The 21,325-nt window shown below is 41.5% G+C and overlaps 3 protein-coding genes across 3 annotated transcripts; all 3 read right to left on the bottom strand.

The window, feature by feature from the left end:
- Window positions 1–2,754: 2,754 nt before the first annotated feature.
- Window positions 2,755–5,005, bottom strand: LOC145458449 (uncharacterized). The gene has a single exon (XM_080336820.1). The coding sequence runs from the start codon at window positions 4,826–4,828 to the stop codon at window positions 3,158–3,160; it is 1,671 nt and encodes a 556-aa protein (XP_080192946.1). The 5' UTR covers window positions 4,829–5,005; the 3' UTR covers window positions 2,755–3,157.
- Window positions 5,006–9,622: 4,617 nt separating this feature from the next.
- On the bottom strand, window positions 9,623–15,478 carry LOC145458452 (pfs47 receptor-like). The gene is made up of 4 exons (XM_080336822.1): window positions 15,242–15,478; window positions 12,943–13,051; window positions 12,260–12,391; window positions 9,623–11,165 (listed from the first exon to the last, which is right to left on the bottom strand). The coding sequence occupies exons 1-4, from the start codon at window positions 15,472–15,474 to the stop codon at window positions 10,887–10,889; spliced, it is 753 nt and encodes a 250-aa protein (XP_080192948.1). The 5' UTR covers window positions 15,475–15,478; the 3' UTR covers window positions 9,623–10,886.
- A 25-nt stretch (window positions 15,479–15,503) lies between these two features.
- Window positions 15,504–17,282, bottom strand: LOC145458450 (E3 ubiquitin-protein ligase NRDP1-like). Its single transcript, XM_080336821.1, has one exon. The coding sequence runs from the start codon at window positions 17,064–17,066 to the stop codon at window positions 16,107–16,109; it is 960 nt and encodes a 319-aa protein (XP_080192947.1). The 5' UTR covers window positions 17,067–17,282; the 3' UTR covers window positions 15,504–16,106.
- Window positions 17,283–21,325: the final 4,043 nt, after the last annotated feature.

Genomic DNA, 21,325 nt, shown 5'->3' with positions numbered 1-21,325 from the left:
TCCGATTCTAACGTGAAATTCAAGAAAAATGCAAATTTATGCTAGGGAGGAATTGGAAATTTTTCTTTCACTACCAACAATTCTCTCGATTTAAGAAAACTTTGCGTAGGGGTTCGGAGAGCACTTAGTTAGCGCAGACCTTTCACGTCCGAAACGTGACGACCTTGCCCCCATAGGCATAGGTGAAATATATATTACAAGAGTCTGGCCACGTTGGGGGTCACAGTATTAAATCTCCAATTTTGATTCGGCAAAGATACGAAATGTACACCGCAATACACAAAACACAAAGCGACGTGATGAACAGGTAGGGGATGTCAAAACGACCACGTCCATCTTCCGTTTCCCATCCGCTCAGGTACAGCGTTCCCTTGTCAGAAATCAGCGTTGTGAACGCCTGGAAGTGTGGCCGAATTAAACAACTAATTAGATTAGCGATAGCCCGCAACTCCAAAAGGAAACTTCTACATTCACAAATATGTTACCAATCGTAACGGAATACGGATTAGACGTTGGACTCTCACTACATATCAATCATATGGACACTGGACAGCGCGAGGTGCACCTTCATTAAGCATACTCAAGATCGATTTCGGCCAATATTGAGCTTGCAAATTATTATTTAAATTGACAAATTATAATTGTTACTATCATTATTTTCGTCCGTGTTACCATGTAGCAACCCGTGTAATTTGTATTTGATCATTAAATAGACAAGCTACCATTTGTGCACGGCTCATCGAGCAATTTCAGTGCTTTTGGTGTTACTGTAAGTCGTTTCAATGCGTGTTCCGCGATCTGTCACAGAGCATGATATCCCGACCGTGATCAAGCTTGATCTATATAATTTATCATTACGATTTGAATTGCGTGGGCTTTGCGTCTGAACACAGGAGGTGTCCAATAGCAAGTGCAAGCTGAAATAAAGTGTCGAAATCAAAAAGTAACATTATGGTATACGATAAAGGAAAGTGTGGCTGAAAAAGTGGATATTACTAAGGCGGTGACGAATTACTAAACTGCAGTATTCGTTGGGAACAAAATTTTATATAGGATTGTCGAAGAAAGAACTAGATTTCATTGGCAGCACACCTAATTATTGTGACGACATCTCACAAATTGATCACAATGTTACGCTCATAATTGTTGAGCGATTGATAGAAGTGACGTGCTTTTGCGTTCCAAACTCGCGCATACCTAGACTTTACGTGTATGTGTAAAGAATTAAGACGACGCTCGCGTATCAATAAGAATTTAACGCGTGGAGTATCTGCCAGTGCTAACTAATAAGACTTTAGACATAATATACTGCGTCAGATCATTTAATGTTTGACGCAAAAGTTTAATGCCTGTGCTAGACCCGATTGCGTCATTTCGTCTTTTCTTACGCCTTATAGTAGAACCCATATGAAAGATACCTTTTACGATTAGAACGCCAGGTGCTTCTATTCATCTTAACATACAAAAATGTTCCTATATAATTTCGCGCATTTTGTATTATTAATACACTACATATGCTATCCCGCCAGTCTATAGACTTCCAGAGGTGGTTGAACTACTAGTATAGTAGTACTCGTGTAGAAGTAGCAGTGATGTCGTGCGTTTCTTTCTGCTCAAGTAAAACTAGAACTATCGATTTCCAAGACATGTAAGAACCATTTCGAGTGGAGGTAGTAAACGAAAGTCTGAAATGTACTCAAGTGAGTTGTTTCAAAGAGTGAATTTGATCGCGGTGTCGCATACTTAAGCTGTAAATTGGAAGTGAATATACGTTTGAAATTGTAGGATCCGTCTTCGCGTGTAATGCTACATGAATATAATGACACCACAAATAGGTGCAATTTCCGAAATTGAATTCAGTTATCGTTTGTACCGGGGCTATTTTTCTCAAGTGATATAACAATTCTACTCATAAACGTGATGCAAATACACCCAAAAACTAGTTACTACTTTACAAATTCAAAAGTATCAGTTTATGTAGTTTTGCCTAAAAAAACTGCCAAGTTAAAGTGGAAGTAGGCCTATTTTAAAAACATAGCCTCCCGAGTAAGTAGCGCAAATTTGCAAGTGCACTAAGGCTACTGGATACTCACATAAAGTATAAGTACTTCGTTACTCACAGCCTCTTCATACTCCATCATGATTTGTTGACTGATGAAATATGTTGGTCTCTTTTCCTTTTTTATATATATTATTCTGTGACTCTATATATCACAGTAAAAATAGCTACTGAGTACTTTATATATGTAAAGGACACGAATATAGTATGTTATCGGCGAATTTTGCGCCGTCGAAATGTAGACTATTTGTAGTAATATGCTGCAGCCAAGGGCCGTATTCACTTTGGCCAGTTTAAGCTTTGTCTCTATCTCAGAAAGTGTCACATGCTTTCAGTGACCCACGCTAGTTACTAGTAGAGCTGGTGACTAGAACTCGCATCTGAATCGAGTATTAATTCTAATGATTTGAGTCGAGTATACAGTAACATGATTATTTCGAGTATTAAATTATACGCTCCTGCCACTAAGGGCGGAGATCATAAAGTTAGTGGATCCTGGAGAATACTAATCGTGTGATTAAAAACTGCTAATCGATACTCGAATGCTATGTAGACTCCACTCGATTTTGTCCAGCGCCCTAGTTAATAGCACCCAACATTGCACTTGCTACGATATTGATGTGTATCTATGTTCAAGTGGCTCACCGGAATCTGTTCTATCCGACCAAAATTCAGACTGCTAATATTCACACATACTCATTGGTAAAATTTTTATTCTCGAAGGCGAAATGGAAGAAACGAGAAATTTAAATATTATTACCAACAACGTCGCCATGCGGTGTGCAGTGCCTAAACCAGCGATGATATATTAGCCTTCTTGCTATATGCGTATTTTATTCTGCCGAATATCGCGTAGCAAACAAAATAGAGCTCCTACTTTTCAGTCAACATCAATCGAACAATTTCATGATGTTTTATAGCGAACAAATATGGACAATGGACAGCAAGACTGTGTCTATTTTCAATATTCAAACACGAGCTTTCGAATTTAATCCATCAATTGGATATATATTATCACGTGATCACATGTGTATTTATGAGTAACATTTGCAGACAAAGGAAGATGATTCACTTTCACGATTTTCCCAGCAAAACTTTTTACAGCTGCCAAGACTGCCGGTGGTTGGTTTTGCGTATATCCACCAATGTCTGTTCAACGTCTCGCGAAAACCGGAATATGTTTCTTGCACCTCGCAAGGAATCGTGCGCTTTTGTGTCTTTGCTGTTTTCAGAAATTTTATGTGTCGGACTGGAGTCGCCGTTGTTACACCCTCTCTTTTTGCAGTAATTTTCCGGGAACCATCCTTTCTGACTCGTTCTTGAGCATTCCCCGTAAAGCCAACCGCCCTGGCTCTCGCTTGCATTAATTATCTTGTCTCCCCGACGAAGCTCCAGCTTATTACTGTTGGCTTCGGGAACGTAATCGTACAGCGATTCGTACCAAGGGTCGTCACACTTCGATGATTCTGTTACGTCATAATTGTTATCGGCGGAGTTGTTGTTTTTCGGTATGTACGATGAGTGACGATTGGAATTAGGACTCTTTTTGTCGAGATTTGGCGATGTGAACACTTCCCCGTCATCAGTGTCTAACGGTGACTCGGTACGCGGTTGATCAGAGTGGGATGGCGAAGTAGACCGGCCACCAGAATTCAAAGTTTCGGATGCATGCCTCGGGTGCGGGTCTGGCATATCCTTTCTCCTCAGCCGAGCCCTTTCCTCGCTGAAAACCATATCTGTGCTCTTGCTAAGCGCAGCATAGACAGGCAAAGTCAGTCTGTCTTCTGTCATATCAAAATATCCGTTATCCTTATTTGCATCTTCGCTCGCGGCACTCGCGGACGACATGGTTCGATATGGATTGTTGTACGCGTCAATCTTTTGTGCTGACAGAGAAGATTTAAGATGACGGCCTTTCAAAGTTTTATTTGGGAAATGATTTACTTGGTCCTTTTTCTGGTCGTGTTGTTCGGAGGTCTTGTTGTGTTGAGACAGGACATCTTTATTTGCAGTTGATTTTGTCTGCGTGCTTTCTAATAACGCTATTGCACCAGGGAGAAGTTCGTCATGTGAGTTGCCGATTTTCAGCCAATCATCAAGGTTGGTCTTTAGGATATTGGCAGACGTTTCGTGAAACTCAATCAATGCTTGGATAGCTTTGCATTGCCTCTCGACAAAGTAGCAATACCTTCTTCTTTCCTCCAAAAAGGCCCTATTTAGCATTTCATGTGCCACGACTTCCGTCGCGGTCTTTGCTGCGTAGAACTTTTCATATGTTTTTTGCAACTTGGTATCTGTTTTCTGCGATGATGGTTTATTCAAGGAACGTTTTTTAAACTTCGTGACGGAAGACATCGCTTTTTCAGCGTCGCTCATTTTGGCCTTGAAGTCTTCTTGGAATTTTTTTCGAAGTCCTGGAACGTATTTGGCGTCTTGTTCATAACGCTGTTCCATGGAATACAACACATCGTTTCCGAAGTTTTTTATCCAAGCATCTTTGGCCATGTTCACTTCTTGCATCGCATCAGAAATATCCATTATGCATTTCCCGACATCTTTACATCCGGGACTCAGCGTGGCTGCTATGCCTATTTTCACAGCTGCACTCTGTGCTGCTTTGATAGACTTTCCTTCTTCAACAACATTCTTTTCATACAGTTTACCGTGGCAAATGTAGTCTTTCAAGTTTGGGTTGAAAACCTCGACCATGGATTTGAATATGCCATCTGCTCGTTTGTAGGTATCATCAGTCACCAATGATCCATACATTGCGGTCTGCAGCAGATACGATACAAGATTGATGGATTTTTCAATGTTCTAGAAATAACAAGTTGCACGAATCGTTCGGATCAATCAATTATTTGCTTCGTCATAGCACACTGTAGCGGCAGTCTACCGCAAAATATATTTGTCTATTCAAATATAGAAGTTTCGTAATAATTAAATCTGAAAGTCAAATACGATTTATTAGTATTATAATATCTTTAATAATGTAAAAAACGAATGTAGCAACAAATAAGTTAGGCTATGACATGCACATAAGCATACTGCATAAGTCGTTACAATCTATATAATTTCAAACGCTTGGTGTCTTTGTCCAGAATAGGCATGCTTCATTCTATAACGATGCAAGGCATCAACTGTTCTGTCGCGGACTTCTGTTTCGTACAGGCCTAGTCCGATTACGAATCTTGAATCAACAACAAAACACAACCGGACAATTTTACCCTTGACTCATTCTGACACATCAGATAGATATATTTGCGTGGCTACTCTTGGTGACAACTAAAATACAGCCAGTCATAGGCATATGCAACCAATAATAGAATTGGCGATGCTACTTAAAAGTAACGTCAAATATAATTATTGTCAATTATAGTATATGTAGGTTTAGCCAGCCCTGAACGTTTTCTTGTTTGCTTCTATGCAAATGCAACGAATAGAAAAATGACGACTTTGAAGTATATATGCTATTCTCGGATAGATATACTGAAATCTATCATAGCTGCGGTGGTCAAAGTAATCAACGTCGGCACTCCGTGTAGTGTAGGGTTACCATACGTCCTCTTTTAAGAGCATTTGTCCTCTTTTTTGACTTTTTTGAAAGTGTCCTCGGAGGACGCCCTTTTGTCCTCTTTTTTGAGATTTTGTCCTTTTTTTTTTGAAAATTTAGGTCATATTTAGAGCAAAATGCGAGTGATATGCTGTAAATTAGCACAGCAGTGACGCTCAAACGGTATTTTGAGGTCTGAGCGAAAAGATGACCAGTTTTTTATAGTCAACCACACGGCAATGTGGAGGAAAAAACGGTATTTTGGGCTCTGAGCGGGAAAGTTGACCTTTTTTTTTAGTCAACCGATCATAAAGTGGGAAAAAATCACCGATTTTTGAGAATTCTTCTCCGGTTTTGCAAGTCTCAAATTTCTGAAAAAGTGTCCTCTTTTTAGATTTCCAAAATATGGTAAGCCTAGTGTAGTGGAAGCAGAAGTAATGGTTTTAAATATCTACCCAATTACAAGTAGAAGTAGCGATATCGAAGACATGGCAAAACTATACTTCAAGTGGAAACAGCAAAACGGTGGTCTGAAAAGGCCTATAGTTTCAAGAAGTAGATTATATTTGGTTACGATTAGTTTCACAAATATATTTGAGCTTAATCATATGACATTTGGGCAGTGGGTGAACGAATGTGCATTTCGGTTAAGTAGCCTGTAGAGCTGCTGACGATTGCGGCCTAATCGCATTCAATAATACAGTCGATCAACGGTGTTCGCTTAGCACAGGAATCTTTTAGTTAGTATAGGCCTATTGCTAAGAAGAAGAGAGATAAAAAGAATCAATTCTGTCGAGGTTGAACAATTTCATATTTTGTTCATGTAGAGCAGGGGTCACCAAACGCAGTGCCCGCGGGCTACCGTTAGCCCGCGAGAACCAAATGAGACGCCCGCGGTCGTAGCAGCAGTAGCAAATATTCAAATGATAGATTTGAAAGTCGAAGCGCAGAAGGGTTTCATATGAGCCGCAGTTGAGCATGAATCAGTCGACCCTAAGGATCATACGAACGTATTTTACAATCGGGGCGTTGCTCATCTTCGCCCACACGGAGGCTTAACGGGAATCTAGTTAATATTCCCGAGTCTTGACGCGGAGAGTGGCGCATCGGCGCGCAGTGCGGCAACGCAATTGAGCTTGGAGACGTTGGTGTGAGTCCCGGTGAATGAAAATCTTCTGTTCTTGGTAAGGAGCGGAAACCCTGCCCAGTGCTCTGAATGTCGAAGTGAACAAATCCAACTGAGTACGGATACACGGCGGGAGAACCTGGTAAACCGTCGCATCAATCAGTAGGCCTACCCAAGAAGTAGCTCTTTGGTTTCAAAAAGGTTGGTGGCCAGGCTGACCCCTGCCATATGAGTCATATGTTGCTCTAAAGCTGTTGCTCACATGTTCAGCCATAAGGATTTATGATCCAATAAAAGCATTCGGTGCTGATATAGACAGGAAATATATAACCAAACTAGAACATTGACCCGCCGCTACTTCTGAGTTTGACTCTGGTTGTTTTCATATTTGGTATCCATGCTGTTTTGACAATAAACAGCTGACCGACACATCACTTCATGATTAGTGGTAAGCTCAGAAATCACAATAAAGAATATCGGCCTGGCGTGAACGACAATTGACCGTGTATAGATGTCATAACATCATACCGAGGACGTCTCGTACCACCTGGGGATGCGAGCATCCCCCAATTCAGAACCACTGTTGTAAATCAATGTATATCAGGTTTATTCACTGGTCTAGATGTCATGACGATACTCCTAAACACAATGAAAGCAACCCGAATTCGCCCAGAACGCGACCATTCAAATCTTAGTCGGAAAACATTCGTTATAATAAATTAATTTCCAAATTATGGTCCGATTCAGGCGCCCATCTAAAGCTTTCACGTTTCGACACAGGAATTCGGTCCGACCCTATCTGAATTTTGAGGCAGTGGGTATATACAAGACATCCCGGCTACTATCCTTCGAACTGTTACATCGAAGCATGCACTTGCTGGACGAAACTTGCTGGAGAACATCTTCTGCAGTGTTAGGTCTATTATAAAGTTCACCCTGCCAGATATGCCACATCTTTTCTTACTTGCTTACTTACAGTTGATCCGCATAACTCGGTGCAAAAATTATGCTTCGTATTATAAACTTGGCGCATTCATCATGTACGCCTATCTGTCACGCCATCCAGACAGCGTCTAAAATTATACGTGCAGGATGGTCCTTATGAAACGTTATGCCGATTGATCAGTTGGCGGGCGTCCTTGCACGTCATCATGGACTCGTTTCAAAGTAAAGTAAAACTGGCCGCTGGCCGCTGTCAGGCACTGCGTATATAGATCAGTACATGACGTATAAGCAATTTTGAAACTTCAGTTGCAGAAGTTCTGATTCAATTCGAGAATTTTCATATCGGTTTGAGAGCGTGATAGCAAGATTGCGTTATTTTGAACGGTAGCAGAAATTAGCCTACATATTATTATCAGCTCATCGGATTGCGGGCGCATACAACTCTCAGAAGGTTACTGTTTGATTCGGTGAAGTAATGGGGTGATAATTATATAGTGATGGGACAAATCGTCCATATTTAATCAATATAGCCGATTCGATGTCGAGTATTCAAGTACAAGAATGCAATATTTCGGAAAACATTATCTATTATGATTTTGAAACATTTAGGCTACATACGAGAACAAAGTTAATGTAGCAACTGATGGACAATGGACATGGTATTTGTCTCGATGAGCATCAGTCACTTCAATACCAGCCGCTGTAGTTCACTAGCTAGCGCCTTGGTCTTACGTCGTGGCTCAATTCGCATCTTTGGCTGCCCCGCAAAACCCAGTCACTGGAAAATATGTTCAGTGTCCGGGAAATGGGTAGGGTTGTGGCAGGAAGGTGAATAAACTATATGATCAAATTGCAATGTGGTAGCGATCTGTCGTGACAATCCCTACATCCAACCATATTTCTCTTGACTGATTCCAGGCGCAGCAGCACCCCTGGCCCTGAAACACATATGCCGTCATTGCGTTGCCTCATCCTCAATATCACTTGCTACTAATTCTAAGATGAATGACCCGAACCACACGACCCTCGTGCGAGATTCAAGTCACGACATCTAGCATATATCAAGCCCTTTTACAGCTGATATGAAACACACAATTGCGTGACTGTAACTGCGTGACTAAATTGATGGACATTTCATCACGCTGAGACAAACATAATTTCAACTCGCAAAACTATGAGCGAATACTTTTTAAACGAGACGAAGTAAGGCTGAAAACTATAGAGCCGTGCGTGGTGTATATTATTCTGGGGACGCTAACGTAATTAGCCTCGTAAATTGAAACACTGCTGGCGTCTGTAAAAGTTGAAATTGGAACTTTAGTTTCTGACAACGCGCAGAGCCGGACGTCCGGAGAGTGGTTAAATCTTCCATCTATATTTAACCTTAAAACACAAGGAGGTCAAAGCAGCAAGTGTTGCTACGCAACTAGAAGTAACGCCGTAAATTTCTACTCAATTACCCGTAGCAATTTCGAAAATATATCAAGACTCCTTCAAGTCAAATTAGAAAACGTAAGTACTGAAACCTGTAGTTTCAAATTTTTGATTTGGTCTCTAGGGGCTCATACCTTTGTTGATTATTCACAAGATGCATCTTCTAACGCAAAATGACTAATGACGCTATGAATAGATAAAATTTTCGAAAATATACTCAGTCATCGTGATACAGAGGCTTTTACACAATGTTCTTATTACAATTTCAAGCATAAAAATGACGCAAGCTTATCCCAAAACTACGTTCTACTTCTCAAAATACGAATTGTAAAAATTAAGACCTAGATGTACTTTATCACTGATCACCTCTGCCTATGAGGACATTATAAAAAATTTGAATATCCAGTTTCTTACGCTGTGGGTTTTGATAACGCGTGATAGACACTGTGTTTGTACGATTGAATAGAATATATTGGATATCTTACTATTTTCTATGACGCCACAATGAAAATATTGAAATCCGTTTTCTTTTTCACATCGCATTTGATGACATGTAAAATACAATGCTGTTTGAATGAATGTATAAATTTGAACGGCGAAGTCTTACTATTCAGTTACATGCAATGAATATCACACGGAAATTCGAAACTAATAGTTTACAACAACGTAAGCTGTCAGCTCCAATCACTTTGTTTGCGTTCAATTTATTTCGTTATATCGCACAGGAGGCTCAGCAAAACGCACAATCATTAAATGACTGGTTTCTCTCGCACCAGCTTATCGCGAACAATAGGAACATATACAAGATAAAGCGATCTAATCGACACCGATTACATGACTCGAAAGCGATTCGTAAATTATTCTCGAAGTGACGGGTAGGGCTGGGCACAATGATTCGAGTACACGAATCTGAATCGAGCATAAATTTTTATGATTCGAGTAGAGTAGTAAAAGACGATTTTTTCGAGTACTGAAATTATACGCTCCTCGCAACTGAAACTACATTTTTGATACTATCTTCCACCGAGGTAGCCTTGAAACCTTGATTGGCCGTGTCGCACCATACGAGACATGGTACAAAGCTACCAACGTTACTGGAAATGACACATTTCCGAAGTCATGATCATCCCACAACATTTTTAAGAAGTACAATGAAATCGGTAAGGTCGAAAAAATACCAAGGTCTCTTTAATGTGACGGATAACAGACATTATGTTCTTTGTGGTGGCATAAAAGGTACATATTTGAACTTTGACATAGTACATTCTAGTGTGACGTTATAATGAGTGATACTCGAATACGCAACTCGAAGCGTAATACGCGATTCAGAATCGAATCACTCAGGTACTTGATTTTGCCCAGCCCTAGTGACGAGTCAATCCACACTTCTGTAAATCCCGAGTCAAGTCAAGACGGCGCGAAGCGAGGCTTGAGCAGTTGATGAACTCATTGCACGTACGTACGTAATCTCGATAACATAATAGAAGACAGGCAGACGAAGCAGCGAAGGGACTGTCGCCAACAGGGCGATAAACAGTGGTGGGATTCATATTTTTGTCAGCCGGTTCCATCACAAACGTCCTTTGACAGTAACCGGCATAGTTAACTGGTTCGCTAATTACATAAAATTCCGTGAGACAGTTCTGAAAAACCGGTGCGAACCGGCTGAATCCGACCACTGGACGTCAGCCCATACATTAACATTTTGCACATTTGATGACTTAGTTACAAAAAAACAATTTGCCCCGCTGACACTGTCTATAAAAGTCTTATCCGTGTATCTGATGCTTTAACTTCGACGGAATCGGCAGTCCCGTGACTCGCCTATGGAAGTCCGAGTCGGTGGCGACGTAATGGGCGCCACGTTCGGCATTGTCGCGTGAGATTTTGGCGATGTGCTTCCGTATCGAGTCCGAGCATATAAACGAGAGCGGAGCAGGCGACGATGTCAGTACCAGCACCTCGTACTGGCGGTAAAGGTATTCCTTTCTCTCGTATGGTATATACAGGCACTTGTGAGAAGGCTGGATTTTCCCGGGCACAGACACCTGAAACAGGCATACGATTTTTCATGCCATTTAACTCGAGGTGGTCAGCCTTGCCACCCGAGTGGAGGGATGAGTGACGCCGTTAAGTATCACTCAATTACAAGTAGAACTAGCGGATTCCAACACTTGTGAAAACTACTCATAGTAGTTGATCCTGGATGGCTGCTTTGAAAACTGCAGCATGCAGTGCATACTCCCGACTAATGTAGAGAGACTAATGACAACACAAATTGGTGCAATTTTCGAACATGCATTCAGCTACTGCCATAGCCTACATGGGCTATTTCGCACAGTCGTTATGACAATTTCACGCATAAACCTGATGGAAAGTCTATACAAATTAAGCAGTTCAGTCTAAAAATAGGTAGTGCAAATGCAAAACGTAGTCGAGTAATCCGAAAAAGTAGATGTACTTCAAGATTGACCACTTCTGGTATATGGGCCTTATGCATCGATCGGTATGAATTCAAACTAAATTTATATCACTTTGGTAGCGTATTTAAACGTGAGATCAGCAAACTCTTTAACACAGTTCTTGCAGATCTCGTGACACAGCAAACTCAAAGGGCTGTTTAAACCGATTTCCGCGAGTTACATTCACAGGGAATCGGAAATGGTCTCTTAACTACTGCTCAAGTTTACATTGGTCTCTGTTGCGCGCAAGGAATAGAGACAGAATTAATGCAGGGGAATGGTCCTTACCGTGGACAAAAAATAGCGCGGTTCTTATTACCCGTTATACAATATTATGTCCATAAGTAGTTTAAGTAGAGATTTGCATCATTTTGTTGTTGTTGAAATAGTCGACGCAAATGACAATTCAGCGTTATCACTGCAACCTCATATAGTATACTTTTGTGGTAATACACGCTATTATGGCGTCTCTCTTGAACATTGACATCGGAAAGACATATCCTCGACAAATTTGAATATGTTGACTCGATTAGCGATACCAAGTCCAGTATGCTCCAGTCAACTGACTAATTACAATGCATGTACCGGTACTAGTAATATTTGAATTATAATTTATATCACTAGCTCATGAATGAGACACTGTTTGTCGTTCAACAAGCCAACGATACCGCCCAACATACATTATGATGACAATATGGAAATCTTTGTCCTCTCCAAGTTCGGCCGAGAGATAATTCATTGTTCGTTCTCCCGACATACAGTGGTTCCAGATAGGAGAAGTCAATTCCTCCGATAACGGCAGCGGGGGGCACCTAGAAATACGAAATTTCAAACGCTACAAATTGCTGTCGAATTCGGTTGTTGAAAATGTACGATATCGGCCTCGTCATCGATTGCTATACAATACATATGCTTATGCGCATTATACATATGGCTTACCATAGGATTTTGAGACTAACAGAACTATTCAAACAGTGACTTATTTTACTCCTGATACCGAACATGAAGGTAACATAACAGCAATCAATTTTCTCTTGACCAGGCAATATAATGAAGTGCAGGAATGCTAAATAAAGTCGCATAAGTCACGTTAGTGTCAGTTAGACATCAGGAGAATACTAGCAAAGAAAATAGTCGACCATTCTAAATCCTTGGTGACAAACCCAAATTCATTCCTGTCAAAAGCCTGTCGCAGCTTTCAAAATCACGAAAGATACGTCCATTGATCAGCGCTACAGTAAAATGTTTGTATGTAAGGTAAGTAAGTGTGTCGTACTAATCTCGGACGATACAAATACATTCCGTAAACACGACAGAGGGTCAGGAGCGGTTAAAGTGCAGTGATCCGAAGTATCAGTCTTACATAGCCATCTCTACACGGCACCCAGCAAACGTGTGACGGTTCCGCTGTGACTAGAACTTCATATTCGTTGGATCGACGCACTCCAGTTCCGAATGACACAAAGATGCATCTGAAGAGAAGAATATTGTATAAACTCCAACTTGTACTCTAGTTTCTTACATTTATCGCCTGAGCTCTGACGACAAGGGATTCTAGTCATTGGCATGGAAAGCGATAGGCTGAGTAACGGTTCACTCGATCCACAGTGGAAGGAACTACTGCACTTCATGATTTAGCAATGTTATTGAATTTAAACTCTCCCGGAAAGTGGTCAAATTCACAGCAATGGAGGTGATACTGTGGCCAAGAAATGCGTTTAACGCTACGACCGATCGTGCTGGTCCGAATAAAGCTAACATTCAATAGGTAATCACCAAGTTATTAACCAGGTATGAAATGTTTGAAGACCTACTTGGGAAATGCGCACTGCACAGTTTGCAATAGCGCACTGCATTTGAGTTGACAAAATGCTACAGCAGAGATTTTGCTGCCGACAGCAAATTGACTGGTAGATGGCAAAGTGCAATTCTACTTATCAATTTGGTATATTACAACAGTCAACATATATTAGCCCAGTGGTTCCCAACGTGGGCAATATCCAGGGGGTGATTTGGCGGTCTAGGGGGGCGAAAATAAGGAAGGGGGCGATGGTGCGTTAAAACGGCTATATTGGAGTCAAGTCGTGGAATTTCGAGGTCGAGCCGGAAAGTTGACCCTTTTTTTAGTGAACTCGCCGGTGACTACGGTTTGTATGCCCATTTTCCGGTTCCCAATATTTGGCGGCGATGAGTCGAAAAAGGTTGGGCTTGGGAACCACTGTATTAGCTCATGAACTTTCCCAGTGTTTTAGTAAAAGAGAATAGAAATCCACAATATATCAGCATGGAACTTGGCTGTTAGAATAATTAGATTATGAGTGCCCAAACGTCATCCAATATAGCCAACATTACACTTTTCGCAAGCCGCACCATTACTTGGTCAAGATTCCAAACATGGTAATCAAGCCATGTGCTACAATCCTACAGCACTTTACAGCAGCTGCTAGTTTGAGAGTATTTCGGCTTCACACAAGTGAGACGTTGCCACTGTGGTTCAGCCAGCCACAACCAAACGTACTTGGTCAAACTTGGGACCGGCACTGGTTTTACTCACTGTCCGGGTCAACCGTTGGGTACTTTGGAGCTTGCGATGTAACCACTCAACTGTGGCTGCGTGGTTATGGTGCTAACTTAGCGCTAGTCTAGTGAAGAGGTGATAAAAGTAGTCATACTCGGTGTCAGGGCTGTAACCAAGTCACAAGGCTCCGAGTCACAAGTCGATCTCATTTTTATAGTGTTAACTCGAGACAAGTCGAGTCAGTTTTAATTCACCACCGAGTCAAGTCCGAGTCCAAGTCGGCGAGCGGAAGGTAGAGCCCGAGTCCAAGTCATTCCGTTGACTGCAGTGCACAGTTTCGAGTTAAATTCTTGTTAAAACCACTTTTTACAACTGTTTGGTGATATCGAATGGTTCACACTTAAATACACAGATTTTCCTCACTTTCAACAGTTTCTGGTCGCATGGTCAAGTACCAGTAGCCAGTACCAATAGGCGAAACACCAACAGTGTGATTACTTTACTTTTCCTCGAAATCACAATGAAAAGTCGGTCTTGGCTGTCTGAGACTCGAGTCATATGACTTGGTCCGAATCATGCGCAATGTCTCGAGTCCAAGTCGAGTCAATACACAGATTGACTCGGGTCAAGTCATTTCCGTATTTTACGAAAATGACTCGAGTTAAGTCGAGTCATCAGAAAATTGCGACTCGAGTCGAGCCATTACAGCCCTGCTCGGTGCTCAAGTAGAAGTAGATTAACACTGTAAATTTCTACTCAAGTAGAGTTGGGGCTAGCGATTTCCTAGTAAGTAAAAAGGTAAGTATGCTAGGCCTAGTTTTACCTAAAACTGAAAACTGTTAAGTAGAAGTATAACCGTAAGCACTTGGGTAAGTAATGCAAATAAGCAAAAGCTACTTTCAAAAGTAGAACTTCGTTACTGACCACCTCTGGTCTAGTGTCATTTTATTATCAACCAAGTATTGAATGGGTCAAATCACAAGCCCAGTTGCAGGCCGCACCACCAGGACACCTCTGATTTGGAGAAATGGCGTGGATATCGATGAAGGATTTAGTATGTTCTGCGCGTGGGTAAGGGAAACCCTAGAATTTGAGTGCCTGTTAGCAAGTTCCTTTGTGGTACCTGCATGAAAAGTAATCTTACTTTTCGCTGGGAATGATCACACCCGGCGTGAGTTCGTCTTTATTTTCTTCGAGCTTCATTCTTCCTACAAAAACGGCTTCCCCTGAATGCGACTGTCCGCCGCACACAGCACCGCGCGGAACCTCCCCATCGCTGGCCTTGTCCCATCTGACGGTGTTTAAAGCCACAGGGGTGCCTGCCTGGAGCCGTATCGGCAATTGTTCGGATCTGTTTTCGCGGTGGATATGCAGCATTTATAAATTACAGGTGGATACCAACACCCCTAGAAAAATAACACAGCAACATTACATTCAAATACTATCCAAATTCATCACAAGAACGGCATCAATTCGAAAATTGTCAAATTATTCCTTATTAGTCTGTGCTTTCAAATAAGGACAATTTCCAATTGGAAATTCATTACATCAGCTGAACTAGCACAGTAGTACCACATCAGTTTAAGCAGAGGTGCTCAACCTGGGGGGCATGAGCCCTTTTCAGGGAGCCATGAACGATTTTTGAAAATATAACATTTTCAAATTCATCATGTCTATATCTGCTCCACGATAACTGTACCGACTGTTTTCCAATTGAAATTATGTTTTCTGCTTTTCGCCATTGATTTTTCAACATTTGCAAAGGTGACCACTGGCCACCCTGTAAAAAAAGTCGACAACCCCTGAGTCTATTGGTAGCAAACGATACGTGCTTTAAAACAAGCTTACGAAAATTTTTGATGGACAGAATGCTTTGACGGAAAATAAAAAACAATTATTATTGAAAGAAATTCAAAAACACTTTATTATAATATCTAAATACAGGTTAATACAGCTTAACATGCAAAAGATGAGACACCAGGAACAAAATGCAATAGAAATTCAAACGATCAATCAGCATCTTCGATTCCATGAGCAAAAATGATGACAATACCAGGCTGCGTAATCAAATCATCGCCCATATGACGGTTTTCGAAGTGCATTATTAGTATTGCTTGTTTTCCGCGGATCCTACGAACTACATAGTCTTCGTAACGGTGTCTGTGTATTTGTCTCGTCTCAAGAGTCCATAGACCTACCGGCCAACGTCTCTCGTGTGCGTTTTCCATCAGTTCATCAGCAATAGATAACGGACACGATGTATCAATCAAGGCGCGCTTGATAACAGTTTGCAATACCACGTCCGGAGTTGATATAATGCCGCCCCACCTTGATACTTTGGCGAAATTCAGCGATTCCGCCCACGACGTTATCTCATTTCTTTCAATACATTGTTGCATAATCTCCAGCCTCGGTATATTTTGGCGTTTAAGGGAGCGAATAAATTCTTTCAGAATAGTAACGTCGTTTTCAAGGTTCTCAATTTTTACCTTGTACTCATTGTTATTTTGCACTAACTGCTCGATTTGAGCTGTTTGCATTTTCACGATGGACGCCAATTCGCGGACGCAACTGTGATTCACAATCTCATCTTTAGGAATTACCGCTCCACAACCCTCTTCACATTCGACAAGCTTTTTGGGATTAAAGTCGCACTCCTCTTGATGAGCCATTAGTGCGTCAAGTCCAATGATCGCTTCACATCCTTGCTGTTTGAATTCACAAGTCAACGTCAAACGACTGAGCATATTTCTCATTATTCGTGGGACATTTTTCAAATTATCGTCACCCAGAACGCCACGATCTACTGGGCAGGTTTTTTGTCTCGCCAACCAAAACCCGATGCATTTTTTGCAAAAGCAATGTTCGCACGCGGCCACCATCACAGGATCTTCCAAAACACCTCCGCATATAACGCACATCAATTCCTCGTCCACTTCCTCGGGAAAACGGAGCACATCGTAACCCATTCTTGCTAGAACCTTTGGCCTGAGATCGTTTTATTTCATGACATAAAGTAATTGAGAAATTGTTTGCTGCTGTATTATTTAGACTTGTGTTTAGCGAATGAAATACTAAAGTATAGCGATGTTTATATAGGTCGCAATACACGCAGCAGCATACAACGTAAAAATACTCGAGTGATCTATCGAGATTCGTTCAATATCTGTTATGTTTACCAAATTATAACACCACGGAAGTGCAAAAACCTAGCTGGCTGCTCAATCAGGCATTACCAGAAACTTGTTCTTTTCGTGTTTTACCGGCGCCATTAGTTCAAAATATTGATATGATTTAAGAGCAAACTAACCTCACAGGCAAACGAAACCTTTACACGAATTGATATTTTGATATCGCCTATCGAAACATGACCCATGACACTTTTGATCAGAGATGGTCAAATAATATGTCACCATCGGTACTCGAGTAAAAGTAGAAGTAATGCCATAATTTCTACTCAAGTAGCGATTCACAAGTAAGTCAAAGAAAAATCGTACGTCTTATTTAGCCTAAAAGCTGAAAACTGTCAAGTAGATGTAGAAGTAGTCTAAAATCATAACCGCTTCAGGAAGTAGTGCGAGTAGGAAAATCATAATTTGAAGTACTTCGAAAAGTAAAAGTACTTCGTTAAAGACCACTGCTACACTTGATTCTGATTGCCTGTCCAGTTTATAGTATCTTCTGTTACTTTTCATACTGCTTCTTATCGCATGTTAGTTACGGTGTAAATTGCTGGTATCAGTATCAGTTTATTAATATTTTCATCATTTCAAAAGACCATAAAACTGGGATACAATGAAAAGATTGGAAGGTGTCGAAACGACATGGAGTATAGTCTTTGAAATCAGACACCCGCCTTGGCCTAGGCCAGGGGTTCTCAACCTTCTTTTGGCCATGGCCCATTTTCGGGTTTGAAAATATGTTCTGCGGCCCACCACAATGAAAAGATTGGAAGGTGTCGAAACGACTTGGAGTATAGTCTTTGAAATAAGACACCCGCCTTGGCCTAGGCCAGGGGTTCTCAACCTTCTTTTGGCCATGGCCCATTTTCGGGTTTGAAAATGTGTTCTGCGGCCCACCTCTTATCCTAGAGCCGCAGTCCCGTTCAATGTGTAGCCTATGAGTAATCGCCGCCGCCGATATGCCTACTTCTCTAAAATATGTACATTTTATCTTACTGAAAATGTTCAAGTTCAATAAATTTCCTCCAACAAACAACCAACGAAATAATCTGGGCACCGTAGGTTGTCATAGCCAGGACACAAAAGTCGCCGTTTCCCCTCCAATTTTCGACTTGTACATTATTGTGACTCTATGCGTGCCACTACATCTCATCAGAGTCGGATGAAGAGCTGTATAGCCTACTTATAATTCGATAATATGAATATATATATTTTCGAATATAGTAAGAAATAATAATAAACTTTGACTAATGCTACAATTTTCCTAATAGCTCTGTGACCCACCTCAAATTACTCCTGTGGTCCACCCTTTGAGAACCCCTATGGCCTAGTCGAAGGAGAGAAGAGGCATGCACATTGCACAATGCACACCAGTGTTGGGATCAAGTCACTACCTTCGAGTCACGAGTCATCTCGAGTCATTGCAGATTTTGACTCGAGTCAAGTCAAGTCAATCGATTTGTAACGGCCCGGTCTTCGGATTGGAAATGCTTTATTACGGAGCTTCACATGCAAACTGCAACGTATCGACACCACAACATAATACGGTCTTACGCAGACGGCCACACGACCGACCAGCACGACGGCCAGACCAGAAAAAGAGAATATTATGATTACAAGAAACCACGTGCACAGTTCATGACCACAGATACAATAACAACAAGGTTAACAGCAGCACTTGGGCTGCTACATCACCTTCCCCTAAATCAGTGAGACGCTACCAAAAGCGCTCTCAGAACATGTCAAATTATAATGAATATACAGCATATTAATCATAAACAAGAACAAAGCGCGCGGATGAAAGCACGAGATGTCAATGATACCACAACTCATGGAACCTGGATTCTGCCAGAAATAACCAGATACTAAACAGCAATCAGCGAAAAGTTACATAACCCAATCTAGGACTTCTTCCTCTACCAACAGCTATTTCAATACACACACTAGGCCGCCACCAATCCCATCCACAGGGACAACTAAAATTCAATACACGGCCCATCAATCATAAGCACAATTCAGTCAATCCCATCCTTACAGGGATAACCGCAACACACTCAACACATGAAGCGTCGACGAAGGACAAAGCCATCCCAAACGTCAAGAGTCCAACGCTATGATTCTGATCGACCGAGATCGTCCTCACCCGGGAGCGCCCTTTTAATGTCTTCCTTCAACGAATGCCACACATACAAAACGCTGCTGATATCCGTCCCAAGAGTTCTGCATCTTTCACTGGTCACTGCAAGCATCACGTTCACCGACATATCCCATATCATCTCCATCAGCGTCACCAACAACATCACGTGCGTTCGAAACTTGTCTCCGCACACTACCGGTATTCTTCAAACGGTCGCCAATTTATCTTCCTATCAACTGCAGCTCCATAACGTCCGCAGCATTCCAACCCAAGTCCTGGCGTGCTCGCCACTGTAACGGCCCGGTCTTCGGATTGGAAATGCTTTATTACGGAGCTTCACATGCAAACTGCAACGTATCGACACCACAACATAATACGGTCTTACGCAGACGGCCACACGACCGACCAGCACGACGGCCAGACCAGAAAAAGAGAATATTATGATTACAAGAAACCACGTGCACAGTTCATGACCACAGATACAATAACAACAAGGTTAACAGCAGCACTTGGGCTGCTACAGATTTTCAAAGGTGACTCGAGTCAAGTCAAGTCACTCGTTTTTTGGAGGTGACTCGAGTCAAGTCGAGTCAAGTCAAGTCAAGTCAAGTCACGAGTCAAGTCACAATTCAAGTCAAATTGAGTTTTTGAAGTACGAGTGATGATTCAAAGTCATTACATTTTGCTAGCTGTTTGAAAGACAGATTAATTGATCATTTATCTTGAATCAAATAACGAATATCTAGTTAAATATACATGCAAATAGACGCTGTATCCCTCACGCACACGTAGAACTGCTAATAAAATACGGGAGTAACTGTACAGCTACATGATACAGTCAGTTATTATCAGTCAAAATATAGGACCTAATGCGAAGCTTCGAGAAGTTGAAACAAATTGATATGGTACAATAGCCTACACTACCCGTCTACACATCCGTGAGAATATATACGCACAAACTATATTTGTTCGATTTAAATCATAGAGGGTTGGTAAATATGAGCACAGCGCAACGTAAGCATTGAGCCGTCTAAGAAACAGAGGTACATTGCTATTTAGATTAGTCTTCTACTTGCTACTACTTCGACAACGTAAGCTGTGATCGTTTAGTTTGCAGTCAAATTATTTGTGATGTAACAATGGAGGATCGGTGTAACATAGAATCAGTGAATGACATGGTTGCTCTCACATGTGACACTGGCGTATCTCGAACATTCCGAACATACACAAGATACAGTGATATATATTAGACAGCGTTTACTTGATGACTTGAAATTAACTCGTAAATTTTACTCCGAGTCACGAGTCAATGCCCATTTTTGAAGCTCCGAGTCAAGTCAAGTCAAGTCATTTTTCCAAAGTGACTCGAGTCAAGTCAAGTCATACGAAAAAGTTGACTCGAGTCTGACTCGAGTCAAGTCATGACTCGAGTCATCCCAACACTGAATTGCACACTGAATGAAAAGTAAAGCAGAGAATATATAAGGCAAGCGACAAAATGAGGTGGCATGTGGTGGGAGGCGAGATCGATATGCTAGGTCGTGGTCCGGTAATCCTGAAGGCTGACTACTGATTAGTATTAATTTAGAAGAAATTGCTTGTATTTCGACTTGAATGCGGACATGCTCGACGACTGTCGCACAGCCGGCATACTTGATAGAGCAATGCGTTTTCTTGTATTCCGTCTTGATCATATGGTAGTTGTTCTTCGTTGACGTGTGTATGTAGCGTGAAATCAAATCAGGTATGATATCCTGACGCATGAAATCATAGAAGATTTTTCAATCATAGCACAAGGGCAATGGTATATATCCAGCACCGTAACTGCCGCACCCCAAACCCCCCAATTGGGGGGGGGCGAGCTCGAAGGGGGCCCAAAATTATTTCGTGAATTAGCATAAATCATAGA

Source organism: Botryllus schlosseri, chromosome 16 (assembly GCF_051294905.1).
Source record: "Botryllus schlosseri isolate E-star chromosome 16, Bs_hap1, whole genome shotgun sequence".
NCBI lineage: Eukaryota > Metazoa > Chordata > Ascidiacea > Stolidobranchia > Styelidae > Botryllus > Botryllus schlosseri.
Note: the sequence above shows the minus strand (reverse complement) of the source record. Positions and strands in the feature narration are given on the sequence as shown.